We start from the raw sequence: 26,644 nt of genomic DNA, 5'->3' as shown, positions 1-26,644 counted from the left end.
ATAGTATAAAAACTAATTTTTAATACACATAGAATTATGGACGCAAGATTTAGGAGGGGACCTTGGAAGTAATCTATTCCTACCCCTTGCTCAGCACAGATGATTACAGCATCCCTAACAGATGACCTTCCAGCCTTTGAGTGAAAACTTTCAATGTGCAAGAGCCCACAAGTGCATGAGATAGACTGTTCCAGCACTGGAATAGAGTGCTGCACAAGTGTGAAGCACAAGTTCTTTTTGTGATCTGGATTATACACTCTGCTGATGCACCCCAGCAGTCCATTCATATTTTGGACTTGGGGACCAGATGCTCTCTTACCATCTCTTTACCTCTGGAATAATGATACCCCCAGTTCTTCATTCATGTGACTGTTAGTTTGTTTCACTTTCCCTTTTGTGGGAGAAGACATATACAAAGTAAGAACTGATTGACTCTGTCTTCTCTCTGACATCTGTTACCACTTCCCCATCTTCTCCACACAACTGGCTTGCCACTTCCTTGATCTTCCTCTTCTTTTGGCCCTAACAGCAACAAAAAAAAAAATCCTTTTTGTTGTTTTTGGCATCCATCACCAGGTTCAGCTCATTCCTTGAGATTTCATGCAGCACTTGGTTCTAGATAAAATCAATTGTTACAATTCTTTACAATATCGGTGAGAAGCAGATTGTGGCCATCTGTTCTAGCACATATTATCTAGTATTTTTATGGCACAATCCTGTTGGACCCAGTCGCCAGTGGAACATGTGTTTTGCTTGTGGCAACTGCTGCAGTACAGCTGTAAAGGGCACTCTGGCCGCTTGCAGAGGAGGCTTTTCCCATGGGAATTGCTAGCCACCTGCCAAAGCAGGTAAAACAGTGGGGGCAGTGGGAGAGGGTGGAACAGGAGCTTGGAGGAGTCCTTCATGTGTTCATTTTTCCCTGCTTAATCCCTTTCCCTTTGTGCTCAAGCAGCTCCCATGTTTACTCCATGCACATGCTGTTGGAAAGAATTCAGTCAAGCCACATGGAAGTCCCCTTCTCAAAAACATTGTCCAGGTGGTGCAGCATCTTCATAATTTTGTTTTTTGGTGGTGGTCACACTATGGTTAGATGCATGAGTCCAAACTAAGAGGTTTTTTTCTCCACCTGGTGCATTGGTCACCTGTTTTTTAGGCATTCAGCAGGCTTACATGTATATGCTGAATGCCCAGCTAATGTTTCCAAGTTTAGAAAACCCAAACCTGACTCAAAATTATGACTTCCTCACAGAAACAGACCTATGTATCCAGAAATGGAGAAACTGTGCTGTACTTGCCCATTATTGTATATTGTCTGCCCACAAATATCTTGCAGCAGTGTCTTACCTGGGGGGGGGGGGTTCGGTGGGTGCAAGTGCTCCCAGGTGGTGTGGTTTGGGAGGGCTCAGACTCCCCCAGCCATGTTGCCCTGAAGGCCACCTGCACCTGCTGCCTCCCCATCCAGAGACCTTCTGAGGTCCTTAAAACATCACTTCCGGTTTTCTAGGCCCTTTCTTTTTTTCTCTGAAAAATCAGAAGTGATTTTTCAAGGCTGGAATCCTTAGAATGCCTTCTGAACGCTGGAAAGTCCGCGTGTGGCCTCTCCAACCCTCACATGACCTCTGGAGCTCACATGATGGTGGGCACTTCCAGGCTTGCCCCTGGTGGCACAGTGGCCATGACTGCCACTGTTTTGCAGTGCTGAAATGATGGGTAAATGCAGAATGTGAAACAGGAGATATTATATGTACCTTTCTTTTGATAACCGATGGAACAATTTTTGTCATCATCATTTTTTTATTTTTTTTTGGTAGAGCATTCGGTCTAAAGTAGAGTTAACTGTCTGGGATAATCCTGAGGACATCAACTTGGCTTTCACAGCCACTTGTCAGGATGGTTTGTCATACCCTGGAGTCAAAAAGTGTGGAGATCTTCAAATAGGAGATACGGTGAGTTTGAGGCATGTCCATTGGATGGGAGATGGAATTATGGAAAACTTTCCTGTGGGATAGCTACATACCTGAAATGGTTGTTTTGGAACTTGAAAAATTCCAAAAGGAGTTCTATGGAAATGGAACTTGAGGGAATGACTTGCAAATTAAGCACTGGTAAGGATCAAAAGGTCTCGGACACAGGCAATATTCTGTGGGTGAATTTTGCTTGGAAACCTGTGTTCTACCAAAGTGTTATGCTTTAGAGAACCAGTATACTATTCTGTACCTCCATTTATCCTTCTGGACCGTGGACGTACTTTTTATTATAACCTTCCAAATGTAATGGCTTAGGGCCAAATCCTATCCATTTTTCCAGTGCTGGTACAGCCATGCCAATGAGGCATGTGCTGCATCCTGAAGTAGGGGAACTGTCATGGAGGTCTCCTCCTTGTAAGGGAACATTTGTTCTCTTTCCTCAAGGCTGCATTACAGCTGCACCGGCACTGGAAAATTAAATAGAACTGGGTCCTTAATCAACCATTTCATACCTTTTCACCATTTTTTCCTTTGTCATTTACAAGAAGCGATGGAGTAAGTGATAGCCACAGATACCTTTACTGTTACTACAGCTACTTTTGCTAACCTATGATGCATGTATACAATCAATTTGCATTTGGAAAAAGCTTGTATAAAAAGCTTGTACAACTTCTTCTTGTTTTGAAGAAGTGAAGCCAGAATAACTATGTTCATAAACAGGCTGCAAGACATGTCCACACATGGCCCCAACATGTCGGTATAACACACATTGCAGTTTGGGAACAAGACTTAGCTTTACTCATCTTCCTCGCTGTGTTTAGAACTTTCACTGTGAATGGGATCCTGCACGTATAAACACCTATGTGAGATGGTCCAAATACTGTGAGATATGCATCCTTGTCCTGCCCCAGTGGGTGGACAGGTGGCATAGACAGGGCCTTCTTGTCTTCAAGTGATACAGGTGTATCTTGTGTTCAAATGTATTTTCTATGCATTAGCCCTTTCCAGCCAAAGTTAATGGTTAACTCATGCAGAGGTGGCAGCATTTGGCTCATTAATTTGTTGAAAAAGATAAAGCTGGGTATATTAGTCCTAATCTGCCGTGAATGAGCTCTTGGGAAACCTGTTAGCAATCCTTGTAACCCTGGAATGTCTCAATAGACCTTGCTCTGACTTGGTGATCTGTTTTTTCTGTGTCATGCAGGAGGGGAACTCTTTATCCTGCAAACCAGGTTTCTCTGCCCCTTTACAGAAGACAGGACAGCATTGCAAGTGTTTCTGATGGCAAAACTGGCTGCTGTTGAGTCCCATCTGCATGCTGCCATCTGGCATGCAGGGGCAGAACAGACTGCATTCCAAGAAAGCAGATTCCCCACCCCCCACCCGGGCTGCATAGTTTTCAAACCAAGCTTGTTTCAAAGCACACGAGAAGCAGGCTTATAGATAAACTTGATGTACTGTATTTGTATATGTACTTTCCCTCGGCTTTCTCAAATCAGTTTCTTTGTTCAATTTGTGTTGCCATTTTGCAAGGACAGGCAGCTTTCTTGAAGCCTGCCCCTTGTTTTGTGTAGCAACCATGCTGCATTCTCCAAGTGGCCTGTAAATGTGTGCTGATTTTTAAAAAAGCAGCACTAATTTGTAGTCTAAGCCATGGGTCTTCACTTCTCCAGGAGAAAAATATTGAGTAGCCCAGGGCTTAATGTCACTGCTGAATCCATCGTCTTCACAATCTTCGCAAACACCTTGTTTTGTTAGTAGTATCTATTTTACATGATTCTGTCAATCAACATCTAGAAAGGACACATTGCCCCCTGTTTTTATGAACTCCCTTCCCTATTGGTAGGACTGTTGGTATCTATGTGCTTTGCATGTCTTCAAAATGGGTGTTACTGCTTGTCAGAATAAGAAATCTGCTTTCAGAAAGCAGGCTGGTTTTACCATAAAGGCCAGAGCATTTGAGAGCTTGAGGACAATAATTTTCTAGCGTTATATTTTTCTTTATAAAACTATTTAATAAGGTAGGAATAAAAGTAACAGAATGAAAATTAATGTAGTGCAGTACCTTAAATGGATTTGAAAACAGTGGCTTGCATCCTAAGTTGTCCTACTGTGAACAGAAGTGCCTTTTGTTCATGGGGGGGGGATGTTTGCTATTTCCCTGTTCCTTTAATAACCCCCCCCCCCCACACACACACACACACTGTTTCTGAAAATTGGCTCCTGATGGTTGCAGGACCCTTCAGGATAAAGTGGCATGAGGAGGCTCCAGCAGGAAGGAAGCGATTTGCAAAAATTGCCCCCTTTTTTGCACAAATGGAAGAAGACCTTAGGATACAATCCAGTAGTTTTTTCTGAGCAGTTTCTCAAAGCACTTCAGTGCCTCTGGTCTGCAACTCTAGCTGCAGTGTGGAAGTGTGATAACTGTACAAAGCAAATGGACCAGATGGGAGATTTGCTCCAGTGGAAATAGTCTTGAAGGGCAGAGTCTTGTTTCCTTTCTAGAAATAGAGCAAGGAAAGAAAGACAGATGTGTGCTTCAGTGTTGGAGAAGACAGTGCGGAGCTTTTCTTCAAGGGAAAAAATAACATAAACAAGGAAGAATATTTTTATGGAATGGCAGGAGATTGCTGTAGGGGAAGAGGTAGATTTGCTGCTGTTTTTCCTTTTGAAATTGTTCCTAGAGGCTCCAAGGGACCTCCCTTGTGATGAGGCTGTATTGAAGCCTTTGTGTCTTTCTGTGCTGCAGCACTTGTCAGTTATATAATCTAAAATTATAAGAATCTTAACTTTGTCTTTTAAAAACAGTTGGGGCCCAATCCTATCCAGCTTTCCAATGCTGGTGCAGCCGGGTTGTGTGCCGCATCCTTTGGTGGAGGAGCAGTCACAGATGCCACCTCAAGGTATAGGAACATTTGTTCCCTTAACTTTAGGCTGTATTGTGGCTGCCCCAGTGCTGGAAAGTTGGATAGGAGTGGGCCCTTAGTCATATCTCCATTTTGGTTTATTTACATAAAAATATTGATCCTCTATCAACCAGAATGCTGAGCAGTTTTCAATGATGTACTTGTATAATAATGCAAAGAATTGCTTTTGGCACCTCTTTACCACTAAACTGACATTTCAGGTGTCTTATACTTTCTAACATTCTTACCCCTTGCTCTCCTTTCTTAGGTCTCCTTTGAGATATCAGTAGAAGCTCGGAGTTGCCCTGCTGAAAATACCACACATACTTTTACTATCAAACCAGACTGGTTTCGGGACACCCTAGAGGTGGTCGTCACCTACAATTGCACATGTGGATGTACGAAGCAGATTGAGCATGGCAGCAGCAAGTGCAGTGGGAACGGGACGCACGTGTGTGGATTATGTGACTGTGACCCAGGCCATGTTGGAGCCAAGTGTGAATGTGAGGAGGGAGAGAGTGGAAACATGTATCAGAATTTGTGTCGTGAGGCTGAAGGAAAACGTGTGTGCAATGGCCGGGGAGAATGCACTTGCAACCACTGTGTCTGCTACAAGAGCGAATTTGGGAAGATCTATGGCCCGTTCTGCGAGTGTGATGACTTCTCGTGTGCAAGATATAAGGGCGTTCTCTGTTCAGGTAAGTAGGATCACCTAATATCGACTAACCTTTCCAGCTTGTACAGCCCAAAAAAGTTGTCAGAACTTGGACATGAGCAATGTTAACCTCCTTCACTAAGAGTTTACCAGTAAACTGCCCAGTGGCAAATACCAGGTCGCAAAGTGTGTCCTGCCTGATGTTTAGGAACAGGTATTGTTTGATACAGGTCCACAATTGTCATGGCAGCCATGATGCTTTGAGATGCGCTGTTTTGGGGATCTCATTGCGCATGTTGAAGTCACCTGTTTTTAAAAATTTTTTAGGTTAAGTGCGCATCATACTGAAAACAGAAAAGGTGACCATTAGAAATCTCATAGCTAATGATATCCTTGTGGATTTTGGAGGCAACTGCCAAGAAACTAGCACTCCACCTTGTGAGTTAGCTCCTTTAAGAAGTTCCTTAGCTGTCTCCTCATCAGGCAGGCCTGAGAATTTCCTAATCAGGGGAATAATAAACTTGGCACGTATCCCCTGATAAAATGAGCAGTGAAACAGAACGTGTTCAATTGTTTCCACCTCACCTGAGTCACAGGGGCAAACCCTTTCAGGGATAGAAGAGCACCTAAGAGACCAACATGGTCAGCTCAGGCAGTGAGACTGCTGAGCAGCAGGGTGTGCAATGCATTGTTATGGAATGAACAATACAATCTTGTAGTTACCCTGGACCTGTGCCATCAGGAGTCAGAATAAGGAAGTTGGGAGAAGCACAACCCCATTTTTGTTTCTCCCAGCCCTTCCTTGTGCAGCAAAGTAGAGTTGGGACTATTTTAAAATGACAGAGCAAGGAGGAGGAACAGGTAATTTGAGTAAGACTGTGGAGGGGAGAAGGAGAGAGTGCCTCCACTTCATCTACATTGGTTATGGTTATTGACCTGGCTATGGTTGCCCACTCATTGGTGAAGTTGAAATTGGACTGTGTTAACACATTCTACATGGGGATGGCTGTGAAGATTGTTTGGAAACTTCAGTTAATACAAAATGCAACCAGTAAGCTACAGAGTCATGTGAGGGGTTGTGACTCTGACATACCCCTGTTGTATCACCAACTGGTGGCTTCCTGTACGGAGATGACCTATAAACCCTTTTAAAACTATGGATTTAGATACTTAAAGGACTCTCTCTCACCATTTGAATCTGCCTACCTTGTGAGAACATTTTGGGATGCTTGCAAGTTTCTCTTCTATCATTTGTAGTGGAGTTCTTACATGAGAGCAAAGTGCTTATTTCTGGTCATTACCTGCTTAATGATGCCACTTCCTGCTTAATGATATCACTTCTGGCCCTTAGCAGGCACCATGTATGCTTACTCGGGCCCACTGCATGAAAAGAGTTTGACCATCCCTATACTAAGCCTTCATGGAGCTATAGATGTGATATAGAATAGAATAGAATAGCTATAGAATTTCAGCTGTGGCTGAAATTCTGCTACAGCACCTCTGTGGGCTGCTTCTGCTGCCCCATGGCAAAAGAGGTACTGATCATGAAATATGTTTACCAGGTTCTGCAAAAATTTATGTGAACTAGATTTTAGGTTCTGGTGGGTCCTTATCATGATAAAAACATCATTTTTATTGTGAACTTGCAGGGCTTGTATGGGATTCCTTTTTGACTATGGGGAAAGAAGGTGAAAGTTTATTTTGTAGTTTGCCTATGGTTACTCGGGTATCTGGAGGCTTTCCCAGAAGTCATTCAGTAGAAGTCTAATTGCAGTGCAAGTCAGAATGGGCCCTGTGGTTTGTGGATGACAGCAGCATACATGTGAGGAATGAATCCTAAACCACATGGAGCGTTGAGTCATGTCAACACTGTATTTATATTTTGTGCAGATAACATAAGATTATTCATACACTTTATGGGAAGAACGTTAAGATAATTATGGCAACAACCAAAGGGTTATTATGGAAGCTCAAAATAGCCTCTTTGATATGGGATAAAATCTCCTTTAAAATATTTCTGCATGTTATGATTTGGCAAAATTTGCCGATGAATTGGCATAATGTAGATTCATTTCACCACAAATGAAGGCAATGAAATGCCTCTGCTATACAAGTTCAGTCATATCCTATACTTTAGGTAATTCTTCACGGATCATAAATAGTAGAGGAGAGGAGGAAATAGTCTGTGGACAGATAAACCCATGCAACAAAACCTTTTATGACTCAGTTTGCTGATTAAGACAGAAAACTTCCCCCACAGTGTCAAAAGTGTCATCTTTCAAAATCTTGGTGCCAGCTGTCTGCTTAGAGATTGTGATCCAAAACCATTTATAAGCAACACTTTAAAGGTTCCTAGAGATGCACTTATTTCTTTGTAGATTTGGAAGTGGATAGAAAAAGTTGTGGAGGGGTAAAGTTTGGACAAGCTGTCTTAAACAGCTGAAGACTTTAATATTCTTTCTGGGCCAAATAGCATTTAGATTATTGGTACACATTATAATGTGTCTAGACAGGGCTGCAGAAGGCATGAGAAGGCAAACGGGCTTGAAAAGTGTTAAGGAAAGTAGATTCTGACTGGAAGCAATAGACAAAGTTTGAACTGGATAAACTGGACAAAGTTGGATAGTAGCCCCTTGCAGAATTGTTCAGCACTTTGCACAGTGAGGCTGTAATCCACTTCACCAACCTTCTGGCAGCTGAGCAGATCTGCACAGGTTATGGCTGCATAAGTGTTAATGCTTAACTAGTAGGATTCAAACCCCAATCCTATCTGTTCCCTCCCCTCCCCTAGTGCAGCCACACTGAAAAGGTATGTACTGTTTTTTTTTGGGGGGGGGGGGCGGATCAGGATGCTTCAGAAGGGAAGGGGAATCCATAAGCCTTCCACGCTGCAATGGGTCTCCTCAGATCTGCACCAGCTCTTTAGCTGGTGCAAGTCAAAACAAAAGAAAGGGAAGGGGATACTTTGAAAAAGGAGGGTAGAACCTGGCGTGTTTCATTGTCGAAAGAACCACCCCATCTTGCAGCCTCCCCATCCAGTTTTGCCCGATCCTCACTCCTGTTCCTCCCTTCCCCCACCCCTCCCACTTCCCTTGCTGGCTTACCTGTTCCTGCTTGCAGGAAGTTTCCAGAACTCTCATTCCACCAGAGGGGCAGCCCATTAGGCTATCACAGCTGAGATGGCATTTGCATCTGTCTCTTTAAAATTATAAATCCCCCTCCACTCCCCTTCTAATTTCTGCATTTAATGTTTCTCCCTTTTATGTATATCTCTTAAATTTCACCCCAGGAAATGTATACTAAGATAAGAGGTCTTTGTATTTTGTTTGACCTGGTAACATTTTTCACAGTAGAAATGCCAGCATTTATCTTAGTTTAAGGATTTTTAACTTGATGCTACAACTGTGTCCACCTTCACGTAGAATTATTCTTCTTATGGGACTCTGTCACATTTTTTTCTAACATTTAATTCTGTTAGATAATATCTGCTGAATTAATACTCTTGATTGCATGCACTATTTGATAAGGTAGATCAGTTTTCTGCACAATGATGTGTATGTTTGTCCATCTCCAGTCCTTGCAAGAAAAATTAAAGTGGCAGCTTATACACACTTCCCTGGGCGTAAGCTCCACTGCATATAGTGGAATTTTAATATTCTGAATAAATCAGAATAGAGTTGTGTGTGAATCATTTAGCTCTATTTCAGATTCTTAGTAACCAATACACTGGCTTCCTGAATTACAGATGTCCAAGTTACGGACAGCTGCATCGGAACTTTCAAACAGAAAGTACATCCTTTGATGGTGCTTCCACGCACCTGTGATAGTGCTGAACTGGCAAAAGTTGGATGTTTCGAGCTACATACGTTTCAATTTAACATACAGACCCCTGGAGCCTAACTGGTATGCACACAGCAGACTTAATACAGTGATGAGTTGGTGGATTTTTCTTTTTACACTTATGTGTGATCTTAAAATGTGTATAACCACTACTGTGTCTGTCTTCTTCACAATTGCTTTTAAATCTTCCAGCAAGGACTGATGGTAAGATATAGTCAGCTTTACTTTGTATCTTTCAATCAGCTTCCCAAAACGATGGTATGAAGACAATCAACTAATCTTGACTGAATATTTAAATTACCTCACTGTTTTTCTCAGGTGTGTGTCACTTTGCTATATGGCTATCACATCTGGGTGTGTCTGAGAGTGGGGGTTGTGGTGGCTGTGTTCTCTGACTCCTTGAGAGTTTTGGCTAACTTAAAAGAGATATGTGGCTTCTTATAAACATATTTAAAAGCAAGGGAGCCAAACTTGGGGCCTGCTGGCGTAGTTCCATTAAATTTCACTCACAATGAGTTTCAAAGGTCTTGGGGTCTTGCATGTTTCTGTTCACTGTTGTCATTTGGATTAATTTGGAGAAATGTGAGGTCAAGATTTAGGACCCTCAGATGGTAATAAGGACTGATGTGAATAGCAGGAAGTGGCTTCCTGTTGCTTGGTTTGGACACAGTGGGACAGCTTCTGCTGTGTGTGTGTGTTAGATTTTAAGGATGAAACTGTAATCCAGGGTCCCAGAAACTTAAGGTCTCTGGACGTGTCTTGGACTTTTCAACTCTGCTCTCTCACTTTCAAGCTTTATAGAGGTCTAATCGGACACCCTGCAGACATTTCCCCTCACACTGTTTTTCCTAATCCTCCTTCTGCTTCTTCTGGATTCCATTTGTAAAAGGTCAAGGATCTCTTGGCTCCTGAGAGCTGTCTATCCTTGCAATAATGCAAGAAGATGTCATTCATGTAATGACAAACATAGTCTGAAGAAGAAAAACAAAAACAGGAACAGCTTGGATATGTTCCACTTACCACAGCATGGCCAAGCACCATATTTTTCCATGACACTAGACTAGCGCAGACATGGCCTGTCTGGATACTGGAATCATTCAAAATAATACAGTGACTCAACTTTAACAGGATCCTTGGGTTACATGTAGCGACAGCCTATGCAGTCGCTGTTGTGCAACTTTAGCTCTGAACTCCCTTCTCTCATCTGTTGTCACTCACTTTAGTTCAACTTGGAAATAGATTATTCAAGTGCAGGTCCTCAAAAAAGTCCAACAATTCATGTAAGGCTGTGCATCCTAATGTGAATGGTCTGCATTGCATTGCATTGCCTTCCATTGAATTCACATACATGAGCACCCAAATGTGCATCATTTCACTGAAAGTAATGCGGTGGAGATAGACAGACAGCCATCCTGCTGTCAGGATGTTTATCCCAACACAAGTGTGAGTGCAGATGTTTGGTTTGCAGTGTATAGCTTTCGATATATGCACATTAGAACGTGCATCAGGGCGTGCATTTCACTGACATTAATGCAGGACAGCTAAACCATCCACACTGTAGTACATTTGAGTGTGCATCCTGTTTATTCTGGGTCTGGTTCTGAGGTGGATTTATGTCTATTTTCCAAGGCCACTTCTCTTTCCACAGCTGCCACTTGACAATCTCCCTTCTTGCCAGGTTAATCCATGAAGGAGAATTCAAGAGGCAAGAAGATTAGGTGTCATTTCAGAAGCATGGGATATAGCTGCTGCATGTCGGCTCCTCTTGCCCAGTAGCTCCAGGAAGACAGTGGGCAAGATGATCCAGAAGGACTGCAGCATATCAACTGAGGCTGATTCCCCAACCGCAAAGAAGTAGTCAGCCTCCCAGCTTCAAGAGTCCTATGCGGGGAGGAACTGGCCAACCTTTCCTTTGAATCCCAGGATGGGTAATGAAATAGTGGAACAACTTCAAGCATTTCCTTTCATTTGGTGAATGAAACAGTGGAACAACTTTCAGTATTTCCTTTCATTTGGTGAATGAAACACTGGAACAAATTTCTCCTGAACTTGTAAGAGCAGAAGATGGCTCAAGTTTTTAAAGTGAATTAAATACTTTAAACCAGGGGTGCCCAAACCCCGGCCTGCGGGCCACTTGTGGCCCGCTGCGGGTCCCCATCCGGCCCCCAGGGGGTCCCCCCACCTCCAATGGGCACTCGGCCCTCACCCCACCCTGCGCTGGCCCGCTGCGCAAGCTCCGCACCTTGCTTTCCCTCGCTGCCGCTGAATTCGGTGACAGCGAAGGAAAGACGAGCCCAACGCATGCGCAGGGCCTTTTATAGTGGGAAGGTAATGTGAGACTTGCAGGTCTCACGTTACTTCGCACTATAAAAGACCCTGCACACTTGCCAGCTGGTTTCTTCCTGTCTTGCCCATGGGCTGGGCTGGGCTGGGCTCCGATCCGCTGTGCTTGGCTCCCTTCCCTCCCTGCCTTGCCCATGGGCTGGGCTCCACTCGGCTTCCCTCCCCTCCTGCAACCTGAGCCAGGGAAGTGCAGGAGACAGAGAGATGGGAGGGGATGAGGTCTCTCCCTGCCTTGCCCATGGGCTGGGCTGGGCTCCCCTCCCCTCCTGCAACCTTAGCCAGGGGAGTGCAGGAGAGAGAGATCCCACATGCAGCACGTCTCTGAGGGAGGGAGGGCTGGTTGGCTGGCCAGCCAGCCAGGAAGGCAGGGTGGGCAGGCAGGTAGGCATGCAGCTGGGTGAGCAGGCAGGCAGCCCAAGCAAACAAGGGAGGGGAGGAGAGAGGGCGAGGGGGCAGGTGAGCAGGCGGGTGTATGTGTGTGAAAGTGTGGAAGATCCCCCCCCATTTGTGTGTATGAATGAGATCATTAACTGGCATGAAGATCCCTCCTTATTAGGGTGAATGGGATCATAAACTGGCATGAAGATCTCCCCCACTTAATAGGGTGAATGGGATCATAAACTGGATTGAATTTAGTCATTCTTTTTCCGTCTCTAATGTATTCATTAATGTAAATTTATTCAAATTTGAAATGTAAATTAATTCTTTTCTTTTTTTCCAGCCCCCAACACAGTGTCAGAGAGATGTTGTGGCCCTCCTGCCAAAAACTTTGAGCACCCCTGCTTTAAACCATTGGTTCCTAAGCTGTGAGCCATGGTTGCCTGTGGAGCTATGGAATCCTCATAAAAACCCATAACCCTATACAGTGTAGCTGCCAGTTGAAAAAGTTTGGAAACCACTACTTTAAATTGATCACATGAGAATGCTTCATAAAACATAAATGGTCTTTTTGGGTTCAAGTGTTTAGCAAATATGGATAGGTCATCAGGGCAGACCTTAGGAGCTACAGGGGCCAATTGGAAACTTTTTTTTTTTGCGGGGCCCCAGGTTTACAGCCAAGGTCTGTAGAATCATAGAGATATAAATAAAATTTATTATAGTCTTTTTATCTCTGGTAGAATAGAAAGCAATCACAATTGTGCACTTAAAAATGCATATGAGTTAGTGGACCAAATGGATCTATGCACATTTTAATATAAAATTGCATACAAGACCAGAGTAGATTACCCTAGTGCAGTGTTTCTCAAACTGTGGGTTGGGACCCACTAGGTGGGTCGCGAGCCAATTTCAGGTGGGTCCCCATTCATTTCAATATTTTATTTTTTATATATTAGACTTTATGCTATCATGGTATGTGACTGCATTTGGGGAAATGTTACAAATTTGTACTTTTAACAAGCTACTATGTATATTCTTTTAACAATGATAGTCAATGGGACTTACTGCTGGGTAGATGTGGGTAGGATTACAGCCTAGGATTGTAAAAAGTTTTTCTGCTTGATTATGTCACTTCTGGTCATGACATCAGTTCCTGTGGGTTCTGACAGATTCTCATTCTAAAAAGTGGGTCCTGGTGCTAAATGTGTGAGAACCACTGCCCTAGTGTAAAGCATCCTTAGGTGCAAGGCCCAACTGGGAGCAATCAGTCCAGCTGGTTTAAAGCTCAATCCTGGTCATGCAGTACCAGGAGAAAAATGTTTTCAGAAGCTCGACAGATGGGCATATTAGGGTTCAAATGCAATACTTCATCAGATCTAATTAGCCAGTACCTCTGGGGCAATTTTCTCCTTCCTTTTCTAGTTGTGATGTAGTAGCTCTGCAGAGTCCAGAGAATTCCGTCCAAATTGTATATCTGTTTGTGGGGTATCACATTTTCACAGTCTCAGATGCTTTATATTTTGTACTATGCTGCAATTTCTTCATCTGTTGAAAACCCAAAAGACTATTTTGGAAGGTGAAATGATGATGATCTATTAAGTATTCCAATGTCCTGTAAAATATTGTGTGTGTTTATGAAAGAGGAACAAAGACTTCCTTGAGCATAAAATCCATGTGATTCCTGCAGCCCCTTTTTTTCAAGGGAAGAGAAAAACCAAGGCTGATCAGCAGAACTGGGAAATAATTTCGTCCATAGTCCTGTGATGAAAATATTGCAGTCCAGAAATCTCTCCAATTCAGCTCATAACATTACCTACTTTATGTGTCTACTTTGATTTATTATTGAAACCCAGTCATCTCAATAAGGCAAGCTGCTTGGCAGACAGTAGGGTTAACTATTGAACTGCAAGGGGCTTTGTCAAAAAGCAATGAAAATCCAGCAGAATCTCGAATGTATTTCTACTCCACCTCCCACTTACTCCTGTCCTCTGACATCCTTGCTTTTTACCCCTTCCCAGTTTACAGCAGCTATAAATTTATCACTTAAGCTGCTCTCATGTATAAATTTATAGCTTCACGGAAACTGGGACATATGGCAAGCAGTCAGTCAAACGTAAGGCAGAACAGAGAGTGTGGGGGCAGTTATGTGGTGCAGAAGTATAACCTGTTGATTTTCCTTTATTCTTTCAAGCATGTATGGCTTCTGCTGTGCTGGGGCAAAGGACGCTGAGACCCACTGTTGTGCAGTATTCTAAGGCTATGTGTCCCTTTTGAATCCTATACAGTACTGCTGCTCTAGTCAGCTTTCCCCCACAGAAACACACCAAGGCACTTCCTTTGTCGTGCCAGTTTCACACTTGAGATTTGATCTGTACTTGTGTCTTTACACGTGTCTTTGTACTTGTTTAACAAAAAAAAAAGTCAAATTATATGGTTGGACAAATTATATGCCATTGAGCTTTCCTGTAGCTTAACCCTGAATGGAACAGAGTACTTAAGTTCCTTTCCCTAGAACCGAGGTTCCCAAATTATACACTGCTGCCTGAGTGTGCTGCGGTGAACTCACATGGGCACTGCAGGATGCCCCGGCGAGCTCTTTTTCCAACTCTACCTGGCCCAGCCATCTTGGATCTCATGCAATTTTCTCAAGTGGAGCCACGGTGGTGTAGTGGTTTGGGAGGTGGGCTTAGGCCTGGGACATCCAGGTTCAAATCTCCCCTCAGCCACAAAGCTTCATGGGTGACCTTGGGCCAGTCACTTTCTCTCAGCCTCACCTACCTCACAGGGTTGTTGTGAGGACAAAAGGAGGAGAGCAGCTGTGTACACCGCCCTGAGCTCTTTGGAGAAAGGGCGGTATAAAAATGTGAAAAATAAATAAATAAATAAGTTATCCCACAATCCAAGATAGCGGCACTCAGCACAGCCAGGAATAAGAGGTCTCAACAAAAGAAGAGCATTGTGGCCACAGTAAGTTTAGGAACTGCTGTCTTAAGGTGTCTTTTTCTTCCTTTCATGGACATGTTTCAGAGGCTGTTAGTCTGAGAGCACAATCCTAAAGCTCTCTTTGGACCAGCGCAAGTCCCTTGCACTGTCCCAGAAGTGCCGCAAATGTGCCATAAGGACATTTGCATGTTCTTGTGAGTCAGGGAGACCAGTGCAAGGATGTGCACTGCCCCCCCATGCCAGATCCCTGCCAGTGAGTTAGTGTCAGCCTAGGGAGGCTGGTGGAGAGATTTGGGGAGAGCGGAACAGGGGCATTCTGGGGCGGGTGGAGAGTGGGAGGCAGGCAGGCCCCTGGATGGGCTGGTCTCTGGTAGGGGGTGAAACCAGGATCCAGCACTTAGGCCGGATCCTAACCCCCCTCCTGGGTGACCTGGTGCTGGGCTGCTAGGATCTACACCACTTCTTTAGGTGGCACAGATCTGAGCAGCCCCATTGGTGCTGCGGCCACGTTACCCAGGGTATGGGGAATTGATTCCCCTTGCCCCAGGCTGAGCCACAGCTAGTCCCAACCCTGCACTCAATACAGCGCAGGCCTACTAGCTTGCCTGTTCCAGCGCAGGTTAGAATTGAGCTGTGATATTCTCAGTCCCATGCTGTGGGAACAAGGAGCTCTCAAGTGTTTCTGCCATTCCCCAGCATTTGCACACTTCTCTCTCAGGTTCCTGTGTGGTGTTCTTTGGAGGAGTTAATTCTATTATCCTCAACCAACATAACTGCTATTGTTTATTATACAGGCATGCTAGTTTAATACAGAAAGGCTTCAACTTGAACAGAGGCAAAGGTTCTAAAGTTCACAAGTACAGTTGGGATGGAGTCCCTTTTTATGCAAAATTGCAAGGCACTGCTGCTAAATTAATTCCAGCCATTGCTAAGCACTTGCAGAGAGAATAAAAACAAGGGTGTGTATGAGAAGAGAGGAGGCGAGAAGGAGGGAATTTAGGAAATTATGTTTTAAAAACTGAGTCTATATAAATGGAAAATGCCCATTCACCACAAAATAACATCATCAAGAGCAACATGATCAAGAGACACAGTTCAGCAAAAATGGCTGCTGTGAATACTTAGTTTTTGCTAGAGGTCAGTGGCAGCGGCATCCCCCAAATCCTAACCCCCACTTCCCAGACCCAATCCCAGACCCATCATCACGCATCCACTTGGACTTGCAACAGCTATATAGCCAGTTATACAGCTGGCACAGGTCTGAGTAGACCCGTCTTGGCTTCAGAGCTTTACCCTGGGTGAAGGAACTTCCCTCACCCTGAATAGACCACCAAGACTGTCGCCACACAGGATACATTATATGCTCTGGTGGCACGGCTGCATCAGCGGTGGGGGAGAAGGATAGGATTAGAGCCGTAAGTCTTTAGTCAGTGTCTGCAAGGCTGGCTAGAGTGTTTAATGTACCACATAGGCCCAAATGCGCAACCCTACTATATCTGTGCTGCTCTGGCTGGGCTTGTTATATGTTCCCCCTGCAACATGAACATAAGAACATAAGAACAGCCCCACTGGATCAGGCCCTAGGCCCATCTAGTCCAGCTTCCTGTATCTCACAGCGTCCCACCAAATGCCCCAGGGAGCACACCAGATAACAAGAGACCTCATCCTGGTGCCCTCCCTTGCATCTGGCATTCTGACTTAACCCATTTCTAAAATCAGGAGGTTGTGCATACACATCATGGCTTGTACCCCGTAATGGATTTTTCCTCCAGAAACTTGTCCAATCCCCTTTTAAAGGCGTCTAGGCTAGACGCCAGCACCACATCCTGTGGCAAGGAGTTCCACAGACCGACCACACGCTGAGTAAAGAAATATTTTCTTTTGTCTGTCCTAACCCGCCCAACACTCAATTTTAGTGGATGTCCCCTGGTTCTGGTATTATGTGAGAGTGTAAAGAGCATCTCCCTATCCACTCTGTCCATCCCCTGCATAATTTTGTATGTCTCAATCATGTCCCCCCTCAAGCGTCTCTTTTCTAGGCTGAAGAGGCCCAAACGCCGTAGCCTTTCCTCATAAGGAAGGTGCCCCAGCCCAGTAATCATCTTAGTCGCTCTCTTTTGCACCTTTTCCATTTCCACTATGTCTTTTTTGAGATGCGGCAACCAGAACTGGACACAATACTCCAGGTGTGGCCTTACCATAGATTTGTACAACGGCATTATAATACTAGCCGTTTTGTTCTCAATACCCTTCCTAATGATCCCAAGCATAGAATTGGCCTTCTTCACTGCCGCCGCACATTGGGTCGACACTTTCATCGACCTGTCCACCACCACCCCAAGATCTCTCTCCTGATCTGTCACAGACAGCTCAGAACCCATCAGCCTGTATCTAAAGTTTTGATTTTTTGCCCCAATGTGCATGACTTTACACTTACTGACATTGAAGCGCATCTGCCACTTTGCTGCCCATTCTGCCAGTCTGGAGAGATCCTTCTGGAGCTCCTCACAATCACTTCTGGTCTTCACCACTCGGAAAAGTTTGGTGTCGTCTGCAAACTTAGCCACTTCACTGCTCAACCCTGTCTCCAGGTCATTTATGAAGAGGTTGAAAAGCACCGGTCCCAGGACAGATCCTTGGGGCACACCGCTTTTCACCTCTCTCCATTGTGAAAATTGCCCATTGACACCCACTCTCTGCTTCCTGGCCTCCAACCAGTTCTCAATCCACAAGAGGACCTGTCCTCTAATTCCCTGACTGTGGAGTTTTTTCAGTAGCCTTTGGTGAGGGACCGTGTCAAACGCCTTCTGAAAGTCCAGATATATAATGTCCATGGGTTCTCCCACATCCACATGCCTGTTGACCTTTTCAAAGAATTCTATAAGGTTCGTGAGGCAAGACTTACCCTTACAGAAGCCATGCTGACTCTCCCTCAGCAAGGCCTGTTCGTCTATGTGTTTTGAGATCCTATCTTTGATGAGGCATTCCACCATCTTACCCGGTATGGATGTTAGGCTGACCGGCCTATAGTTTCCCGGGTCCCCCCTCTTTCCCTTTTTAAAAATAGGCGTGACATTTGCTATCCTCCAATCTTCTGGCACTGTGGCCGTTTTGAGGGACAAGTTGCATACCTTAGTCAAGAGATCTGCAAGATGGGGGTGAGGCAGAATATGCAGAAAGGGAAAAGGTAACTAATTGTTACCAACAGCTGATTTTTCTAAATCTTTGTCAACCCCTCCTTTCGTTCTTGATTTGTGGCATTTTTATTTTCCTCCAGTTATTGGAGTTAGTATAGTGAAGTGTGGGGAAAGAGACAAGGACCAATGATAACAAAAAGCTTGGCCAACTTTAATGTTGAACCTCGTAGAACAGGGGTGCTCAAAGTTTTTGGCAGGAGGGCCACAACATCTCTCTGACACTGTGTCGGGGGCCGGGAAAAAAAAAAGAATTTACATTTCAAATTTAAATAAATTTACATAAATGAATATATCAGAGACCGAAAATGAATGAATGAATTCCATCCAGCTTATGATCCCATCCACCCTAGTAAGGGGGGGGGATCTTCATGCCAGTTTTATGATCCCATCCACCCTAGTAAGGGGGGGGATCTTCTTGCCAGTTTATGATCCCATTCTCTCTCTCTCTCTCTCATACACACACACACACACACACACACACACACACGGAGGGGGGATCTTCCACTATTTCACATACCCGCCTGCTCACCTGTCCCCTCACCCTCCCTCCTTCCCTTGCCTGGGCTGCCTAACTGCCTGCCCATGTGCTGCCTGCCTGCCTGGCCGGCCAGCCAACCAATCCTCCCTCCCTTTGGAGACATGCTTCGAGCTGGGCTGGGTTCCCCTTCCTAGTGATCTCTCTCTCCCCCCTGGCTCAGGTTGCAGGAGGGGAGGAGAGGGGAAGGGAGCTGAGCGAGCAGAGCCCAGCCCAGCCCCTGGGCAAGAAAGAAGACTAGCACGCAAGCGCGCAGGGACCTTTATAGTGGGAAGTAACGTGAGACCTGCAAGTCTCGTGTTACCTTCCCACTATAAAAGGCCCTGCAAGCTGGCTGGGCTCCTCTTTCCTTCGCTGCCACTGAGCTCAGCAGCAGCGAGGGAAAGCAAGGCACAGAGCTCGCGTAGCGAGGGCCAACTGCCCTTTGGAGGTGGGGGGGCCCCCTGGGGGCTGGATGGGGACCCGTGGCGGGCCGGGGTTTGGGCACCCCTGTCGTAGAAGATAGGTGGTGAGCCTTTCTGTTTCCTTCAAAAGCTCCTAGTTTCTGCACTAAGGTCACATTTCACAACCTGTGGCTCGCCACAAACCAGGGCAGATTCGTGTTACGCTCTTGCCGGTTAATATGTAGTGCACCTGGAATCCTTTTATTACCTCTGTTTTGAAATCGTAATTCTGATTTTTCTTGGGTGTTCGCTTTGTAACTGAGAGCGGAACACAGACATACCTACCGCTCCTCCTTTGCACAGTAGCTCCTGCTAGCCCATGAGAAACATCTGGCAAAGCAAGTGCTGGCTTGCCCCCAATTTGCTGCACATCAGTTAAGTAGCAGTGTGATGATGCTTGATTATTTGTGCCCTCCTGGAATGCAGACAGAAGGTACGCTTCAGTCTTGTCTGAGTCATGGAAAGAGCGAGCTCAGTAGGAAGTGGCTCGACTGGTTTGCCAGAGAAGTCACTGCTTCCAATTATACCTGCTTTCATACCCAACAACTTAGATTTTCCAAAGTGGCTTCCAGCATCTCTTCTTATGTTTAAAAACAAATACAAATACATTTTTAAAAAATTTGTTACCTGCCAAGCACGGCTCAGGGCTGTAATAGTACTGGGTAGAGATAACCAGTTAAATAGTTCTAGTACATCAACATGATAATCTTCCAACAAAACAGCAAAAGCAGTATGAAAAGACATCGTGTCGATTAGAAAGACGGGCCAGCTCATCATTTCAGGTCTCAGCCCACCCCTGCCAAATATGAAACAAATCTGAAGAGTTATTCAGCCAGTGTATGTAGTCCAGTGGTCACAGCTCCACTTGTCAAGCTTACAGGCAAACAGCATGTGTCCCTGTCAACAAATTGCTGAAACCGGCAGTGTGGAGGTTGGTGTCTAGAGCTGTGCCAAATCTCTTGATGTGTGCTGTGCTCTGGACACCACTGTGAAAAGGCAGAGGCAGAAGAGTGGGGAGCAGGAAAGGGGCAGTGAGGAGATGAAGGGACTTGGACTCTTGCCTGTTCCTTGTTCATTTAACAAGGATTCCTGCATAAATGGGAGCAAAGGAGGCCAAGACAGTGTGCTGCCAAACTCTGAATACAGGACACGACAGGAACTCCAGTTTTTGCCTTAAAAAAAAAAAAAAGCTTAAGCATCATCAGCTGACTTTCACAAATGCTCGGCATATGCGTGTTTGACTCATTCCACATTCCCATCCCTCTTGCTGAGATGGGCATGTTTCTGATAAGAACAAGATTTCAACAAACTTTTTCTTGTTCCTGTTAAGACATCACTGCAGAAGCAGGGGGTGAACGTGTGTGCATTGTTTGTGTTTTAGAGGCATATTGTTTGTTTGCCTTGCCTATATCAGAAATAACCACACTTGGGAGACCAGGTGATAAGTGGCAGTAGTGGCTCAAGGGCAGGGTGGGGGGACAGTCCACCATGGATGCACGCTGTAAGGGGATGTCAGTATGCCTGTCCCTTTGAATGCCTGGTAGACCTGGCTTCCCGGGGGGGGGGGGATCTTGAGGTAGAGGCAAGGTCTACCTGCTGCTTCAAATTCAAGGTCTACCTGCTGCTTCAAAGTAAACCTGGCCTCCCCTAGGGATCACAAGGTAGAGACCTGGTCTACCCATGTCTTCAAGTAGCCAAGAGCAGGGCAATGGGAGCAATCCACCCTGTGTACCAGTGGTAGTAGTGAAGCCGGTGAGGATGTCGTATTCTTCCTTCTCTTCTCAAATTTATCTCCGTGTGTGTTTGGCAAGAGTCAGTAGTACACCGTTTACCTGATTTATTTTATCACCATTTGGTTCATGGTGCCGTGCTTGCACATTACAACCTTGATCCGGTTCAGGAGAGCTATTTTATGCAAGCAAGAACTGCACATTGACTGCTACTTAATTCCTAGCAGGCTACCTAATTCCTAATCTGCACCTACTTCAGGAGTGTTGTAACCTTGTGCAAGCAACCTCATGTTTCATGATTGTTTGTAGGATTCGAGGACATGATGGGTAAAGATGGAGAAAAAAAGAGTCTCCAGCTCCTTTTTTAAAGCCTCCCTCATTATCTCGATTATATGAGGAAATTAATAAGGATTCAGGATTTTATAGGCTCTCATAGGATTTTGATACTGAGGGAATCCTTGCAGTAATCCTGCAAGCTTGGTCAGCATTCTTTTCTGCATGTTGCCTATAGGAGGGAGCCCTCAGTCTTTCTCCTTGTGATCTGGAATGGTGGACAAAGAGCATTCCAGATTGTGGGAAGAAAGATGCCCTGGGTGCAGTGTTTCTTAGTGCAAGCTCACACAGTACATCTGGGTGGGCCTTTGGGAGCATGTTGGTGGGTGCAAGGCTTGCCAGCATGCTCTCATTCCTCATCCCCCCCGCACATGGTTTGAATTCCTGAATCATGCTTATCGCCTTGATCTCATACAAGAGAATGTGGAGGGTAACTAATCCAGTGTCGGTGTTCTGTTTTCCATACCCTTAAATAGTAAGATCATTATGTAAGGATTGTATCACTTTTATGTTTTGCATGACTCTTCATACACTTAAGTCAGGGGGGAATACATATATTATGTTTATTGCATCCTGTGTTAAACTAATCATGTCAATAGATAACGGCAGATATTTCTTACAAGTTTCAGTCATGGAACAGCTGTTATGGTCATGTTTTAATCTCCTTAAGAAATAACAATAGGAATCAAACTTGAAGATATAATAAGCCTGTCTTAACTTTGTTGACACACCAGGCCACTTTGCATATTGCTGCTGTGCCCGTGAGCATTTCTGCATAGCAGCTACCATCATTGATGAAGTGTTTATGTGCTCTTTTTTCACCATGAGGATTGGTCAGTTTTTGCCATGCTGTTGTGAAGAGGAAACAAGAACGGTCTATGATATTGTGGTTGAAAAAAAATCACCTAAGTCTTATGGGAGACCATTGCACTCAAACTGTAGCCCACACATGGCAAAAGACACCCGTGGGAAGTCTTAAAGAGGTTTCTTTCATCTTGCTGGAACTTGCCATAACGTTCACTGGCAGCAGTACAACAAAGCATGCATGCGTATAGTGGCATGTAGTTCCAATTATACTGATCAGTGGGAGAAGCAGGAGACAGTTCAGATCCAGTCCCTTCCTCACTCTCCCAAAGAGCTGATTGGCATAACTCAGTGTTTCTCAAACTGTGGGTCGGGACCCACTAGGTGGGTCGCGAGCCAATTTCAGGTGGGTTCCCATTCATTTCAGTATTTTATTTTTAATATATTAGACTTGATGCTACCATGGCATGTGACTGCATCTGGGGAAATGTTACAGCTCTGTACTTTTAACAAGCTACTATGTGTATTCTTTTAACAATGATAGTCAATGGGACTTATTCCTGGGTAAGTGTGGGTAGGATTGCAGCCTAGGATTGTTAAAAACTTTCCTGCTTGACAATGTCACTTCTGGTCATGACATCACTTCCAGTGGGTTCTGACAGATTCTCATTCTAAAAAGTTGACAGATTCTCATTCTAAAAAGTGGGTCCCAGTGCTAAATGTGTGAGAACCACTAGCATAACTGAATGTCCTCTTACAAAGAGGTGAGGGCATTGTTCCTGTCTGACTAACGCAGTTCCCTACCCAGTTAGAGCCACATACACAGAAGCCTGTTTCCATGTGTACATGGCCTCTTACTGGATCAGAATGATTGCTTATATGCTTGGACTGCCGTTGTGCCAATCACTGTTTTTCTAAAGCACCACTGTGATCTAGGGAAAAGTGCTTTTGAGAATAATTGCATGGCAGTGTTCCAATTAACAATCTTCCATCTTTAAGAGCACTTTAATAAAATAGGCTGTTAATTTTGAGTACAGCATTTAACTTAATGCTTTATCTGGAGAGCTGAAAAGGCCTAATATTTAATGTCAGAGCTGTAACAGAAGAAGCTTCTTATAATAACATTTGGAAGCGAACAAATTCATACACAACAGCCTTAATAAATCCAATGCAAAACTGAAACAAGGAGAATGGTTTTGTAAAAGTAGAGTATCTTCATTTAACAGGAACAAGTGCTGGAGCTTGGGGGAGGAGAAGCTGGAGCTCAGTGGCAGAGCATGCAGGAAGTCCAGGCTCAGCTCCCAGCACCTCCAGGTAGGACAAAGAAATGGTCCTGTCTGAAACCTTGGAAAGCCACTGCCAGTCAGTATCAATAACATTGAGCCAGGTGGACCAACTGGTCTCTGTGAGCCCCCAGCAATCCCTCATGGCTCAATGGAGGTCTTCTAGAGTGGTCGTGATGAGCAGCTCACTTCCACCACATCTGTTGGTAGACATCATTGCCAAGTGTTGACGATCAGAGAGATGCTGTCTGTCAACCACACACATTACAGCTGTCTTACAACCCAGTCCTACATAACTTCCTATACAGCAATGCAGCTGTACTAATGCTATATTAGCATGCTGTATCCCATGGGTAAGTTTCAGGCCCTGAAGGTCTGCTTCAGGTAAGGAAACATTTTTTCCATTGCCTGGGGGTAAGCCCTTGCTGCCTGAGGTTTTTCAGACCTGCACCAGCTGTATAGCTGGTATGAGTTTGAGTGGAGCTGGGAATGGGAGTAGGATATCAGTGGCACCACTGCTGCCAATATTGCTCTTTTCCCTGCTTCAATTCACCCTCCTCCCTGCCCTGTTCCTCCTCCTCCCTGCCTCCTTCCTACACATTGGGCTGACTCACCAGCACCAGAGGACCTGGATGACCTACTGGAGCACAGACCCAGCTGCTTGCAGCAGCCAGGCCACACAGAACGGCCTGTTGTGCTTTGTGAAGGGCCTAACACCGCAGAACTCTGGATGAGAAATGGAATTGGGCCATTCATCAGGCAGTTCTAGGTAGCTAGTACTGACCCCTTAATAGAGCTGCCAGCTGGGCCTGGGAGGGGGACACGGAAGAGAAAGTTATGGGTAACAAGGAGAGGAACCTGAGGAGGGGAAGCAGAAAAGAGGAAAAGACAGTGAGCAAACAGGAGGGAGGAGGGAGTTAACTGGAACTCTGGAAAAGAGAGACAGAGATGACAGGAGACAAGGAGAAGGCCCGGAAAAGGAACAGAAGATTAAAGAGGAGGGAAAGGAACCCTGGGGGGCCCGAAAGAAGTGGAGGGCAAGTCAACCCACCCTTAGGAACTGGAGAACAAATAAGGATTGGTGCAAAGGCAGAAAAAACAGGGAGCTCCAGGAAAAAGCTGGAGGAAAGGGGAGAAGGGAAAGAACTTGGAAGGGTGACCCCCCTCGGAGAGGGAAGGAGTGAAGAAAAGGAGGGCATAGCTCCAGCTGCCATTCCAGCTTCTTTAGAGGCAAGGGCCAGTGAGGGAAAGGTTCCCCTTTTGTCCACAATCTTCATCGGGGCTGGGAAGACCCTTCCTATACTACCCCTGGACTGCGACTAGGCTGACAAATCAGCTGAGCCCTGCATGACCCCTGCCACAAAGAACCTGAGAGAGGCAGGCAGTGACCTGAAGAGGATCCTCTGCCTCACCTGAAGTGACATAACTGCTGAGTGAAGCCAGAACCGAATTGAGCCATGAAGCAACTCCATTTTCGTAGACCCTGTTCCCTTAAACCTTTTGTTCTGTTCCAAGAAATCCTCTTGCAGCCGTGCTGAGAGAAGAGCATTTTTCCATTTTCCTTTCCAGTGTCTTACCCTATGATTGTAGATACAGAGGTCTCCCCACCCCCACCCCAGATGAACTGGAGGACAGCATAAGGCTGCTGCTTGCCTTCCTATGAAGTTGCATGTCGGTTGAAAACCATTTGGCCCTTGTATACACAAATGCATTTTAAACGGTTGCAAAATGGTTTCAAAATGATCTCGTGCTAAAATACTCCTGACACCTTTTTTCAAGAGCAGTGTAACACAGTGACTAGCTTACCCATGCAGCAATAATTCCATTTCAGGCTCTTCAAAGCCTTCTACAAAAAGGCATTAAAAAATGTAAATGTCAGCCAAATGCTGTGCTAAAGTTACTAGTTGCCCAGTCTTTGTATTTTGCTTGGATTCCTTTCATTGGCTTTTAGAATGCACTTCTCCCTCTTGGAGTGGGAATATCATCTCATTTATATTTAACAATAAGATTTATGCCTGTAGAAAAGTACCATTCTGGTCTAGCATTTACTTGTAGAACTAGAAGGGGGGGTGAGTGAAGTGGGAGGTGGTGCTTCCCACCACCTCCCACTTCACTCACATATTGTATATGCCTAATAAATATCAAGCAGAATTATCCAGGGTCAGGAGTTTGTTGCTGTTGCTCCTGTAGAGTCTGGAAAACTGGTTCATTAATTGCAAACCTGTGGCAGTGGCCTGATCTCGATATCTTTCGAAGATATCACGATATCTTTCTCTCGATACCGAGCTAAATAAACGCAAATTGCAAACCTGCAAACCTGTGGCAGTGGCCTGATCTCGATATCTTTGATATCTTTCGATATCGATACTGAGCTAAACAAACGCATTGGTAAAGCAGCTACCACGTTTTCCAGACTCACAAAGAGAGTCTGGTCCAACAAGAAGCTGACAGAACATACCAAGATCCAGGTCTACAGAGCTTGCGTCCTGAGTACACTTCTGTACTGCAGCGAGTCATGGACTCTTCGCTCACAACAGGAGAGGAAACTGAACGCTTTCCACATGTGCTGCCTCCGACACATTCTTGGCATCACCTGGCAGGACAACAACAGTCCTGGAACAACAGTCCTGGAACAGTTCCAAACAACACAGTCCTGGAACGTGCTGGAATCCCTAGCATGTATGCACTGCTGAAACAGAGACGCCTGCATTGGCTCGGTCATGTCGTGAGAATGGATGATGGCCGGATCCCAAAGGGTCTCCTCTATGGAGAACTTGTGCAAGGAAAGCGCCCTACAGGTAGACCACAGCTGTGATACAAGGACATCTGCAAGAGGGATCTGAAGGCCTTAGGAGTGGACCTCAACAAGTGGGAAACCCTGGCCTCTGAGTGGCCCGCTTGGAGTCAGGCTGTGCAGCATGGCCTTTCCCAGTTTGAAGAGACACTTGGCCAACAGTCTGAGGCAAAGAGGCAAAGAAGGAAGGCCCATAGGCAGGGAGACAGACCAGGGACAGACTGCACTTGCTTCCAGTGTGGAAGGGATTGTCATTCCCGAATTGGCCTTTTCAGCCACACTAGATGCTGTTTCAGAACCATCATTCAGAGCGCAATACCATAGTCTTTCGAGACTGAAGGTTGCCAACATGGATGGCAGTGGCCTGAACCAGAGTTTGATTCATCCAGACCTTGCATACTGTTCTTTTTGGTGTGCATTCAGGAGAAGCTTTTCAAATTAAGCAATCATTTCAGCTGAGCTCGCCTGAAGCTTTGAGGAGAGAATTATGTCT

The 26,644-nt window shown here is 45.1% G+C and overlaps 1 protein-coding gene across 2 annotated transcripts in view; it reads left to right on the top strand.

The window, feature by feature from the left end:
• Nucleotides 1–26,644, top strand: part of ITGB5 (integrin subunit beta 5) — a 90,739-nt gene that overhangs the window by 42,341 nt on the left and 21,754 nt on the right. For both annotated transcript variants that reach the window (XM_066632645.1, XM_066632654.1), the window contains exons 9-10: nucleotides 1,812–1,946; nucleotides 5,142–5,571. In XM_066632645.1, coding sequence (XP_066488742.1) covers nucleotides 1,812–1,946; nucleotides 5,142–5,571 — 565 coding nt within the window. The remainder of the gene's footprint in view (nucleotides 1–1,811; nucleotides 1,947–5,141; nucleotides 5,572–26,644) is intronic.

The sequence above is a fragment of the Tiliqua scincoides genome, chromosome 1 (genome assembly GCF_035046505.1).
Source record: "Tiliqua scincoides isolate rTilSci1 chromosome 1, rTilSci1.hap2, whole genome shotgun sequence".
Taxonomy (NCBI): Eukaryota; Metazoa; Chordata; class Lepidosauria; order Squamata; family Scincidae; genus Tiliqua; species Tiliqua scincoides.
The sequence above is the reverse complement of the archived record's forward strand: the minus strand, read 5'-3'. Positions and strand labels throughout refer to the sequence as shown.